This window comes from Cheilinus undulatus, linkage group 6, assembly GCF_018320785.1.
Source record: "Cheilinus undulatus linkage group 6, ASM1832078v1, whole genome shotgun sequence".
In the NCBI taxonomy this organism is placed as follows: domain Eukaryota; kingdom Metazoa; phylum Chordata; class Actinopteri; order Labriformes; family Labridae; genus Cheilinus; species Cheilinus undulatus.
The window spans coordinates 36,478,870-36,492,434 of record NC_054870.1 but is presented as its reverse complement, the minus strand read 5'-3'; the positions used below and the strand labels follow the sequence as shown (position 1 = coordinate 36,492,434).

Sequence of the window (13,565 nt, the reverse complement as noted above, 5' to 3'; positions counted from 1 at the left end):
TTCAGAGCTTAACAAACTTTAATCAGAGGAACAAGGATATTATATACTGTATGCTCAAAACAATCATTCAGCAACACAAACATGCCTCTATCTCTATGACCCCTTGTCAGTCCAAACTTTAAAGCTGTTAAATGCCAGATTGAAAGCAAACATTTTGAACATTAAATAAAACTTAAAAATCAAGCATTTGCAACATGAAGTGCCATGCTGTTCCCACACAAGGCACATAAGAATTAACCAAGCAATATAGGAGAGGTGAATACTCAGTCTAATTTTTCAAAAACACATTTGACCAAGATCAGGCAATCCATAAGAAAAGGACCTAAAATGAATCAACTATTTAGAGGTTGGACCTTAATCCTACAAAACAAATCTCATGAAAGCTGGCAACCATTAGGTGCCAGGTGTTTTTTTTGTCCTACGATGAGCCAATTTCATGGGCACACAAAGCTTTTTCAATAAGAAGACACCCCTACACTAGTTTGGCACATACAGCACAACTTTCAGAATTACCCTCCTGTTTGTTTAATGTACATTTTAAAAGTTCAATAGTACGGAAGCCCTAGAGGACGTGCATCCAAACATTAATTTCATGTTGTCTTCCTGTGATGAGTAAATGTTTTCTTAATATCTCAACTTATTTATGTTGTTATCATGGGATAATTAGTACGTTTCTGCTGTTTCCTCAAGATCTAAGGTAATTCAGCTGTTCTTAAGGGAAAACCAGTGTTGAAATACCAAGATTACCAGATACAATTCTAGATCTCCTGTAAACAACTTGCTATCACAGGAAAACAGTACAATAAAATGTGTGGCGTACATCTGCTTCCATACAAGCGAGCACTTCAAAGTGTAAACACATCTTTACTCTTCAGAATATGGCTGCATGGTAGTTACAATAAGTGCATTTCTGTAAACCTACAGTAATCATAGGAGCACATTTTTAACTGCTTTGACCCTGTCCTACACATTGCAGCATAATTGTATCTAATATCCTCAATAAAATTCATCATACTGAATATTTCTATTGCAGCAGCAGAGTGCATGGACACATCAAGCCTAGCATGCAACTGCAGACTGGACCACTAGATGGTGCACTGCAATGGCTGACACACAAACTTCATCCCAGCTGAATGTTCTACTAAATCAGTCATCAACATTACAATAAATCCTTTGACCAATTAAAAAAAAGTATGAGCGTTCCACTGCAAAGGTAATATTGCTTGTAAAATCTTTGATTAGTTTCCCTCAAGACAGTAACTTACAGTATTTTCCTTTACTTGAACTGAAACTGCAGTATGTCATTTAAGTGCCCTCTCAAGTATTAATAGCGCACAGGGAAGCATGTTGGAGAGTCCTTGAAACATTGTTTAAGAAGCACAAAGTATAAATAAAAACACAAAGCAATCAGCTATAATAACTTAGCTGCAAGCAGTCACATATTTCTTCAGATGAATATATGACCCTTGATTTCCACACCCACACACATTTTAATCATGTTTCATCACAGATGTTATCGCTGCACTTCTGTTTTATTGGCCTACATAAGCCATTTTCTCTGCAACTAAAATTCTTTCTTAACCGTGCAGGTGGGTGTAAAGATAATGACCAAAAGAACAGTTGCCTTTACAGTTTCATTCAAGAATAAAGCTGCTGGAAGATACCCTCTCTAAATTTAGTTATCAACCCAGGAGTGTGTCATTCCATTAAAACAAACTATCTTATATTCAACAGAGCTTTGCTGTAAAATCTTTTCTTCCTAACTTTTTCATTAGTGGTCAAAATATCAAGGTTGTTTCAAATGCACTGACAACTTCTACTGACCAAAGACCCAAAAAGTTGAATTATGAGAACACTGATTTAATGAAAGCAGACTTCAGCCAAACTAGGCCTCTTCTTAAAACACACAAGGACTTCTTCAAGTAGAGTACATTCCCATGAGTAAGTTCCATTTTTTTCTTCTGTGATCGTATTCATAATGATCATGGCACTCGACGACTGAAGCAGAACAGTTTCAAGATGGCTTCTTGATGCCATGCAGTGGTACTAAGCTCCAAAGTCAGAATGAGCATTACACACAGCAGTCTCTCTTTCCCAAAGCTTTAAGGGTTGAAAGGGATGGTGGTTCTAACTGAAATCCTGATCATATCGTCCCTTGATCATCGTTTTCAGCAAAGGACCAACCTACAGAAAAAAGATCCTCAGTTAGAATTAGCTATCACATGCTTCACTCACAGTCCCTGACTGCATATGTCTTCCCTTTGTGCTAAATCAGGTAAGCCATAAATATTCACTGTAATTAGGTTGCAGGAAGGGCCAGCATGCCCCGAGGATTTCATCTAACAGGTGACCTAAATGTGGCTCTTATTTGATGTTCTAGAAACAGGCAGTGTGACTTTTATAATCAGTTCTAAAATGATACAAGCACAAGGATGGCTATAAAAGCTGCTGTTTTATACCTCATGAGGGTTTCCAAGTGCTTCTCCCAGCATCTTCTCAATATTTCTCATGATGGCCACCTTCTGATGAGCTCGCAGGGGGTACTCTATCCTCTTGGGTGTGGGGGCACCCTGGGTTAAAATAGTCAAACAAGCAGGTGAGTTGTCACCAGGTAAACATGTGAAGTGCAAAGTGATCATGGAGAGTCAAATTTGCGTACTTTGTACCAGAAGTTCACAGTGATCGTCACTCCACCGTTCAACAGGGATTCAATGTGATGCCACCTGAAGAAAGAAGAAAAACAGAGATGAATCAATTGCTACTATGTTTCTGTCAACTTACCGACATACTTTTATAACTCTGCCCCAGCACTGGCCAAGGCTAGACGCATTATCGGTCTGCCTGGCTGTCATCCACAATGACACACCGTCATTGTCTATTCTTGTGATTGCAGTAAATCACACATGCTTTCAAAGATTTTCTTCAAACTTTGCACAAATGTCTAATGTGACTCAAGGATGAAGTGATTACATTTTGAGGTATAAGTACAATCACTGAGCGTTATGGTTAGCCCTTGCCTATATTATTTCTACACATCTGACTAGCCCAGGACTGTACTTTCACTGTCTGGTAATAGGATAAGGATAGCTTGTAGAGGCATATAAAAACCAGCCGATAGTTCTTGTTTTTTTAAATGTCAACATCTTAATTACAAAAAAGATCATTCAGAACATGGTACTAAGTTTAAGCAAAGGGAAATTTAAAGTTGGTTTAACAAAGTATAAATAATGTCAGACATCCTCTAAGGGAAAAGAGGCAAAAACAGCACTAACACAGTTGTTTTTCATTTAAACTTGCAATGATGTGTTAAAGACCCATAAAACACATAAGTGGCTCTTTGTTGCCAAACTAACAAAACATTAATTGCAGTAAAAATAAAGCTTATATGAAAGGATGAGCTTTCATAGTTAACTTGCACAATCAGTAAACACCAATAACTATTAGAACTAGTTCAATTTTCTTTATCAGTTTAGAAAGGGTATACCTGGCAATATGATTTAAAAAAAAAAACAATACAAATATGAACAATTCAAATCAGTGTAACACATAATATTGCAACACTACGTCTTTTTAAAACAACCGACAGTGCAATCTGCTTTGGGCTGCTCTGGTTTCATACCAGTAACTGAAGAAGAGAGCTCTGCAAACATTTGTTTTTGAGGTTGAGTATGAATCTTGTTTCAAGGCAGGGGTGTAGGAGTGAAGTGAGCACAAAACAGACAAGATGAGAACAATGTGCAAATACTAAGAGAGAATGATGAACTACACTCATAGTACAGTCAACATGATGCAACATGTACAGCAGCACCACAATGAAGTTTAAGACAGCAAACACAATGATAACTCACTAAAAGGCAGATTTTAGACCCTGCTTGCATAAGTTTTTACATCCTCAGAAAACTGAAAAGAAAATTCTGATTTATTCTTAAACTAACTTCAATTTCATATCTTTATAGAAAGGAAATGTGGAAAAAAAAAGGTATTGTGAACTGCAATTTTTATATCGCAGGAGGTGCAGTATTTCTTTGACCTGAAATCACTTTCAAAATATCAAGTTTAATACATTTTTGAGGCAGGGATGTTATCCACACATCATGCAAAAATTCAAAAGTAAATTTTTTCTAGAATAGTTATCAAAAACTCATACTTTCCTCGTTTTTCTAAGTGTTTTTCCAATTAAAAATGAGAAAGACATAAAATGATCACTCCCTTCAATACAAAAATTCATATCAAATTTGCACTGATTCAAACTAATCACAATAAGATGCCCTTCAAAATTGTTCAGCCTTAATTTATTTTAAAAAATTTTTAAGATTTATTTTTGGGCCTTTTCATGCCTTTATTAGATAGAGGAGGACAGTGGATAGACTCAGAGACGAGAGTGGGGAGAGACATGTGGCAAAGGTCCGCAGGCCGGATTCGCACCCAGGCCGCCCGCGTATGGTGCGTGCCTTAAACCACTCGACCATCTGCACGTCCAGCCTTAGTTTAATTTACAAATCTTGTGTTTGTTATAATGTAGAATGATTTATTGCAAGGTTGGGAAATACATATGAGATGAGGACCTTAAAGATAATCACATATTAAATAGTAAACACAATACTTGGGGGGGGGGGGGATTTGCAATTTGGATTACGTTTCCAACTCGTTCAGCCATGGTCGAGAGTATGGCTATATCTTTACTTTAGGGTAAATCATAACAAAACACCAATGTCATCTACCCTCTGTTGATTCTTGCACCCTTTCATACACATTATACATTAACTTTTTACGTGACAATGTATTACAAATGCAGCAACAATCAAATGGTGTGGAAAATATGTAACAATCCAATAACGATGATTCAATTTCACTGCTTAATGGCGGGTTAAATAAAAAAATAATCCAACTGAAATGTAGAGCATATTAAAAAACACAAACAATGTATTAAAAGAACTCTTTGCTTTATATATCTCTATAGAAGCTTATACAAAAGTATTTCTTACCAGTACATGGGGATGTAGAGCACATCTCCTGGGCCCACAACAGCCTCATAGCCAACAACGTTCTTAAAATTGGGAAATTTCTCATAATCAGGGTTATCAAAATCAACCTGAAAATTGAAGAACAAAGACTTATTAAAACCTACAAACACAAAGTACCTCATACATCTGCCTGTAACGCACAAAAATGTTTTTGCACTACTCTTATTTAATGTAAAAAAATGTCTCGGTCTACATTTTCATCTTTATATTTGGTCATATTAACCTAATATCATTGTAATAGCATACTAGCCTTTTTACCATGCTTGTACCAGTAGGCAAGGTTGTCAAAATTGTCAATACTGTGATAAGTTTTTGATACAGTATGTTCTTAGACAATATACTCTCCATTTTTTTAATGATCAATAGAATGGAAAAATACTGAAGCTTTAACACAGAGGAATCTGTTTCAAATACTTTTGTGTAGGAGAGGAATTAATCCATTAAGAATGTAGACAAAATACAGAAAACTGTCTAGTCTGCGCAAAATCATTAGTAATGTTGTGTGTGCCAAGTTTGCCCACAATTTCTGATCATTTAAACCTACAAATTGCCCAGTGTTGAGTGCCTAGGACATCTACTTTTGTTGCTGTGGTATCAAAGCAGATATTGATGATGTTTGATTGTAATTTGCATCCCATCAAAGTTTAAATTTGGGATTTTGTGGCATCCCTAGATAACTACTGTGATCACAAATAAGTCAATACAATGTGAAGTTCTTCATCTTACCTGACTCTGTCTGTCACATGGGTGATGCACAGGATATGGATAAAGACACTCAAACTGGTCTGGAGGAAACAAGATGCATCTTTTGTGGCCTTTAATTTGTGCAAAGAAGTTCTGTTGCTCGTCATAATGTGCTGGCGTCACATTACCTATGGTGATGAATATTAAAAGATTATGTGATTTGTCTTCACATTGCAAAAAATATATTAACAGTGCTAGGAGAGCCCTTACCCTCCATGCCTATGAGCAGCAGGTTGGATGTCAGCTGTCCCCAGTTTCTCTTGGCTTGCTGCTTGTTGATCCAGTTCCAGTTGAAACCAAGAAAGTCAACAACAATCTTCTTCCCTACTGTGTCATTCAGGGTCTGCTGCAGGTATACCCTTTAAAAAGACGCAGATGTAATATATGAGCAACTTTGTTCTGCAGTCAGAGACCTGAAACATGTCATGAAGCAGTGGATTTTTTACAGCTGCTATAAATTAAATGCAGGACATAACTTGTTTACAAAATCCCCCTGTTTTCAGCAGGCTAATACATCTTTGAATCATCAATAATTACATGAAACCAAAGGACGTGGACAGCGAAAATTCATGACTGTAACTGTGTGTCAGAGTCAAACAGCAGGTTCACTCTTGTAAGTGATCTGCATGTGTGTGCCGCCAGGACAAGTCAGGTCGCAGTAATAGGCTTCTCCCTTGCTTCTCCTGTGTTAATGCTTAGTCATCCACTCCTCTTTCCTGTACTGCATTACATTTCATGAGAGAGAGAAACACCCTTCCCTGTCAAGCACACCTGCGGCACAGTCACATCTTGTTCCTGATACTTGAGATACAAGCCTCTTTAAGCTTCAAAGACGAGGCCAGACTCAACTCTGATAATATAAACAGCTTAATCATTTTCCTGTTCCAACTAAAATATCCTAGTAAATGTATCTCACCTCTCATCTCCTCCCATTTCCTCTGTCTTGTGCATTTTATCCACGAATTCAGAGAATTTCATTTCCATTCGTTGAGACTTGGGGACAAAGTTCTCAAAAAAAGACATTTTTTTCTCATCATAGTAGAGGAATTTGTGGTTTTCTGCAATGTAAACGGAGAAGTCTCCATTTCCAATGTTCTCCTGGAGGTAAGCAATGTCCCATTTGAGAGCCGGATACACGAGGTTGGTGTCCGTTAAAACCACAGGCTCCTGCAACAGATAACAAAATATTAAATCACAATAATAAAACAAAAATATGGTTATTTCAGGTGAGTAAGCCTGTTCAAAAACAATAAAGATATCTGAGAGGAACTATATGCAAAGGAGTAACCCCCACAAGACTGCTAAAAGCTTTAATTATAAATTCAAGTATATCTAATATGATATCATCTCAGCACACTGCTGTTGTGTTTGAATCTGACTGGATTTTAAGCTCCAGTGAAGAACTTTTTTTTCAGTGTGGGTAACCACTTCCCTTACACACACCCTGCAGCAGAAAAAGGTTTAGGCATTAAAAAATAAAAATATAAAAACAGGTTTTGTTTTGTGTTGCAGCCTGATGCTACAATCTTTTAAATGTATTTTTTTTCTCCAATTAATCTACATTCCCCATAATGACAAAGTGAAAACACAATTTTAGAAATATTTTGCTCATTCATATAAAATAAAAGACTGAAATATCACATCCACATAAGAATTCAGACCCTTTGCAACAACACTTGAAATTGAGCTCAGGTTCCTCCAATTTATCTTGATCTTTGCTTAGATGTTTCTACATCTTGATTGGACTCCACCTGTTGTAAATTAAAATGATGGGACAATTTGGAAAGGCACACACCTCTCTATAGAAGACCTCACAGCTGGAAGTACATATTAGAAACCAAGCCATAAGGGCAAAGGAACTACCTGAAGAGACTGTTGCAAGGCACAGATCTGGGGAAGGGTACAAACTCTTTCTGCTGCACTGAAGGTTCCCAAGAGCACAGTGGCTTCCATAATCCTCAAATGGAAGTAGTTTGACACAACCAGGACTCTTCCGAGAGCTGGTCACCCAGCCAAACTGAGCACCTGGGGAAGAGAGACCTGGGCAAGGGAGGTGACCAAGAACCTGATGGTCACTCTGACTGAGCTCTAGAGATCCTGTGAGGAGATGGAACAAAGTTCCAGAAGGACAACCATCACTGCAGTCCTCCACCGATATGGGCATGTGGCAGAGTGGCTCTGAAGCCTCTCCCCAGAGCAAAACACATGAAAGCCCACATGGAGTTTGCAAAACACTACCAATAAGGCCAAGTGGGAATTAAAAAAAAAAGGTTTATTGACCATAGCATCAGGCTGCAACATAAGAAAAATGGAAAGAAGTGAAGGTGGTCTGAATACTTTCTGAATGCACCATATGCTCTGGGATCCCAGAATTTGCATGCACTGCTCTACATAGGGCAGTGGTTGTCAAATGGTGTGCTGGGGCACACTGGTGTGCACCTTGAAGCAAGTCTAAGTGTGCCTTGGAAATTTGTACAACCATATTACAACACTACTACTACTAACCACGACCTAAAGATGTTAAAGAGGCATGGATATTAATATGGTGTCTTGAGATTTGGCTCCTTAGGTGTTCCTTAAGCAAAGGTTTGAAAACCACTGATACAGGGAACTTAGCACTATCAATAGCATATTCACACTATAGCAAAGGCTAGTTAATATATAGTGCATTATAAAGAGGGTATGATGTTGAAGCAACATAGGTTGTCTATATGGTCATAGTCTTGTTTACTTTTGTAGCCATCAGTAAAGCAAGTAAAGTAGTATCAGTGCTCATTTCAGCCTGTCTTTAAACCAGCTGAAACTCTACATGAGCTAATTTCTAGTACTAAAATATAAATGTGCTGTTGAATGCACTATAAGGTTATAATTCTTTACAATTTTTGCTATAAAAGTGATTCACAAAACAGTAGTAAATGATTTAAAATTCCAAATGTCCCCTTTTTAATTTAAGTATGGCACAAAAGCAGAAATGCTAGATGGCTATCATTTCACAACATCACGTTTTAACCAAAACGGAACACGAAATCATGTACACACCCGCTCAGTTCAGTATAGCTGACTTTATAGCAGTTAATGTACTGAGCTCCGAGGGCTACGTGACTGACTGAACGTACGCCGGTGCGCGCGCTCCCGTCCCTGCGCGCTTCTCAGCACAGACTCTCGGTTTCACTTTCGCCGGAGAGCGCGGGGAGGGAGTCCCTGCTCCACAGCTCTGAGGGCTTAACACAGTCAGCGAATATGACTTCTAAAAGTGTGGAGAGCTGAAGCTTAGGGGTCTTTCTGTTTCTTTGAAGCTTTCAGAACAAGAAACAACCGACCGTGTGAGATACCCGGACAGACATGCTAAGAAATCGATAGTTTGTGCTCACAGTAAACTCGGCGTCGTTTCTCATATTTTATGAATGAACAAAAATCTCTTCTGTTGATTCTAGTTGTATAAGAAAAAGATGCAAACTTTAAAAAAAACTATATGCACAGTTTTTGTTTGATAGGGGTGTTAAGCAGGGATGTTTTGATTGTCATAGCTGGACCATATTCTTTTGACACTGCTGCACGAGCGTGTTTGTGATTGGCCGCTGGTGTTCTAGAATAGTGACACCGATGAATGAGGGAAATAGGGAGGTCACTCTGGAAAAATCGCGGCTTAATGTGAATCATAATACAGAAAAACACAGATGACTTTCACACACTCATTTGTTTTCAATCACCTGCTATTTCCTCCCACTTTAAAATTTTTTTTCAAAGTATGTTCAGCAGTTCACTGTATGCGTACTACAATCTAACCGTATCACAATAAAACATACTGCTATATCTTAACTTACAGTTAAGTTGCACATGAAACTGTTAAAATTTTAAATATAATCATTATTCTGCATAAGTATTAATATACTCAGATTTGTGGCCTCTAACAGCAGTCCAGCTAAGTTGATAACAGTTCTTATTTTTTATTGTTTTATTGTTTTTTTATTGACCTTCTGGTAAATCAAACAATAATAAAGACATAAAAAGGGTCAGCACACCAGGAAGCACCTGCTAGATAATTTATTTAGCATCAAATGATGTTTTGGGACAACACTATCTTCCCCTGACTAACAAATGTGTCATTTAAATATGATGATACATGATGCATTTGCAAGGCTGTAGAAGGGTACACTGTCTCAGGACATCACTTTCTTGTTGCTGAAAAAAAATCCTTCAATGAAAGCTTCCTAGATGCAGCTCTCTTTTGCTAGGGACCCTGGCTGGAAGATGTTGGTTGAATTGTTTCCCAGATATGTGTTTTATTTCAACAAAAATAACCACTTAAGATACATTATAAGGTTACATTTTTGTGATAATTTAAGATTCCATCTCAACCTAATGCCTACCGTGGATTATTTGCATGTATGGGTCCAAGATATTGGAAAGTAACCGTAATGACAAATGGGAAAATGTCAACAGTGCACTACAACAACCCCTAGGGTTATTTTAGCCATTAACTGATTCATTGCAAAAAAAAAAAAAAAAGAAATATTGTCTTCATAGTCGTAATTCAAGTATTATACATACACCTGACTTACTGGAGGCAAGCTTACAGCACTAAACACTGAAAATGTTTCTCTGTTTAAACCAAAGTAATAGTTATTTACTGTCATAAAACCATGGCCCTGTACAAAAAGATGAGACTTTTTAACACATTTTAAAATCAGAGGCTGTACTAGCTTTAATGTTTTAAAAACAATACATAAATCATGGCTCAGGGCAAACCCAGCATGTGATCACTGATTTAAACATTTGAATCCACAGATGTAAATTAGCTTCATAGATAACTGATTCCACAGTTCCACTGTACAGCATCCCCTGTTAAATAAACTAAATACTACATGACAGATTTTTTTTTGTTCTTAAATCCCATGGAAGTTATTCTTCCTTTAGAAGATTAAACAAGTTCTGTACCTCATCAGAAGCCAGTTAAAAATAACACCCCTTTAATCCTGTTTTAATTCCACAAAAAAAGCACAAGCTAAGCTAAAGCGTTGTGTTCCTGTTCTTGTAAACCATTTCTCAAAGCTAGGTTTGTGTTTAATAGACTTACTATACTGTAGATAGTTAAACATGTCAAATATCAGAGCATTATCTTTGATTTTTAAAAACTATGACAACTTTAAATACACCTGAATGTTTCTACTATTCCTGATGTATTTAGCTACACCAACATGCATAATAAAATTCAATAGATCATCTGAACAGACCACAAACTACACTTTGACTCTTGATGCCTATAATCAGCAAGATGCTCAAACCCAAAACCCCTGTGATAAAAGCAACAATTTAAAACACTTGCTTTTATCATATTCAGGTAAAGCTCCAACATACTGAGGGAGATTCTGATCAAGTGATTTTATAATGATTTCACTCTTAAATTTATAAAAAGCACGCTGGCTTTGACAGGATTTGTCATTTAACAAGGAGATAATGATAAAGATAAACTGTGGGGTTTTTTCATGTCAGGCTTTCATTTTGGATAAGTTTTATGTGAGTAATGCAGATTTAACTGACTGAGAAGCATAAGGTGGAGGTGGAAAGAGTACCAAACTATTGTACTCCTCAAGTTAAAGTACAGATGCTCTGGTTAAAAATTACTAAAGTAAAAGTAAAAACAGTAGCCAGTTAAACAACTCAAGCAAAAGTAAAACTAATTTATTTAAATGACTGAATATTGCAGTAAGATGTGATCTTTCTTTTGGTAATAACAACATGAAAATATGAATCTCCGACCAGGTTGTTTAGGTCAAAAAACACCTTTATGATACAGTGAAAGTCATTATTTATGATCTCACTAGAAACACTAGGCTCAAGAAAGAGCCAAGACTGAGCTCACTCAAATAAAATGTCTCGTATTAACATGTCGCTTTCAGTTTCACAGCCCAGCTGAAAACAAACTGAACTCTTATAAGCCTATATATTTAAACCTAACACTTAGAGAGCAAAGCTGTGTCAAACCATGCTACATTTAGCAGCTCTACCCCTGCGGTTTGTCTATGAAATGATATATAGGTCAAGTGAGTGCGTTCAAAGTTTGAGCAGGCTAGCTCTGAGGTTTACCTCATTATTTATTAGCATCTCTGCTCTGGGGTCCGTGTGAGACAGCCTGGGAATGGGCTTGGTTGGGAAAGAATAATTCCGGAGCTGTGACTCGTCCCAGCCCCGGTTGTGGACGCCTGGGTAAGCGGCACCGCCTTCGCTCGTCGCCGGGTCAGCCTCCACAACGGTCGCCGCTGCCATGGTCGTCGACGAGCGCTGGTGAGCTTCCTTCCGTCCTGCTTACAATGAAAACTATCAAAGACTAGCTTTTGTTCTGGGCTCTACCCCGCTAGGCTCCCGGAGCAGCGGTGGGAATATCATACAGCATTTCCCATTTACTTGTACTGAATTAATAAAAGCGTACTACAACTCTGCTAACGGTAGCAGCCTCTCTGCTCGACTCTGTTCCGTGTAGCTGTTTACACACCGTGTTGACAGCCACAAAACAAACGACGAAGAAAGTCAAGGAAACACTCTGATGACTTCACGCACTCAGTACCAGACAGCGACACCTAGCGCACTGGGTGAGATACTGCGTTCACTGTAATGCATATCATTTACCGCAAGAGGGGGCCGTTGTACCGTGTTTTTTCTCTCACTAAATAAAGTCTAACATCCAAGAAATCATCAATTACATGGAACTTTATAGTAAATGTAATTCGTCCATTTTTGACTGGAGATATCAGTTAACTGTGTAGAAATGTTGTCTTAGACTTTTTTCAAATACTTGGCAGGACCCCAACTGAAAATCACTCAGTTTATCAAGTAACAATCCCTTACATTAATTGGGTTTAATGCATGCACCAATGGTAAATGGTTACTAATTCAATTTATCTTGCACATGTCTTGCACAGACAGTCTACTTTCATCAGACATATTGGGGGGCTTTTTATGCTTTTATTTCACTGGCATATTAACAAATATTTTTTGGAGAAAAATGCATTGATAATTATAAGGTGCTTTTACGTAAAACTTTGTTTTATAAAAACAACACAGCAGTGCATTTAAGCTGACTGAAAGAAACAATGGTGCTTGTTTTTTTAGTAATAATTTTGTGTGCTATATTCGATGCCTCTTTAAGAAGTATAAATGTAAATAAGACCAGTATCATCTAGAATACTTATCTAGAATACTTATATATATATATACATATATATATGTATATATATATATATATGTATATATATATACCTAAATGTTTGAAGGGCTGTCAGGTGGGTTCCATAACACAACACAAAAACAGAATTTTCTATCCTTCTTTCTTTGCATTTTCCAAAGCAATCTTCTCAACAATATGCTGGATTGTTAAAGAACGCAGGATGACATTTTGAATCAAAAAACACAACATACACATACAGCACAAGATCAGCAAAGCAGAAGTGAGTACCACTTTGTCCACTGGGGGGGGGGTTACCAAAAGCAACATAAAACTGAATGTTCCCCACAGAAGTAGTTTAAAGATATAATCAAACATGGGGAAAAGACCAGATTTATCTTTATTTTTCCTAACATTGACAAACAATTAAGATTGATTTTAATGTTTATATTTAGTTAAATGCTCTAAAATATGATAACTTGGTATTTTATCCTAGAAATACCTGTTGAATAATTTAATATCATCCTGCAGATGGAAAAAGCACATGACTATTGTACTCAACTAAAAGTACAGTTATTCTGGTTTCAATTTACTTGTTAAAGTTAAAGAAGTAATCTGTAAGTTTACTTAGGTAA

At 37.2% G+C, this 13,565-nt stretch overlaps 1 protein-coding gene across 1 annotated transcript; it reads right to left on the bottom strand.

Annotated features, from left to right (window-relative positions):
* Window positions 1-12,266, bottom strand: hif1an (hypoxia inducible factor 1 subunit alpha inhibitor). Its single transcript, XM_041790244.1, has 8 exons — window positions 11,856-12,266; window positions 6,685-6,935; window positions 5,979-6,127; window positions 5,751-5,896; window positions 4,986-5,092; window positions 2,660-2,723; window positions 2,460-2,570; window positions 1-2,184 (listed from the first exon to the last, which is right to left on the bottom strand). The coding sequence occupies exons 1-8, from the start codon at window positions 12,033-12,035 to the stop codon at window positions 2,128-2,130; spliced, it is 1,065 nt and encodes a 354-aa protein (XP_041646178.1). The 5' UTR covers window positions 12,036-12,266; the 3' UTR covers window positions 1-2,127.
* Between the last annotated feature and the right edge of the window lie 1,299 nt (window positions 12,267-13,565).

Bases quoted from the DNA above. Each gene is read 5' to 3' on its own strand.
- hif1an (XM_041790244.1), bottom strand. From the start codon at position 12,035: ATGGCAGCGGCGACCGTTGTGGAGGCTGACCCGGCGACGAGCGAAGGC. The intron at 5,093-5,750 runs GTAAGATGAAGA...TTCAATTTTCAG, and splicing joins CATGTGACAGACAGAGTCAG to GTTGATTTTGATAACCCTGA. The intron at 2,571-2,659 runs GTACGCAAATTT...ATTTTAACCCAG, and splicing joins CTGTGAACTTCTGGTACAAA to GGTGCCCCCACACCCAAGAG.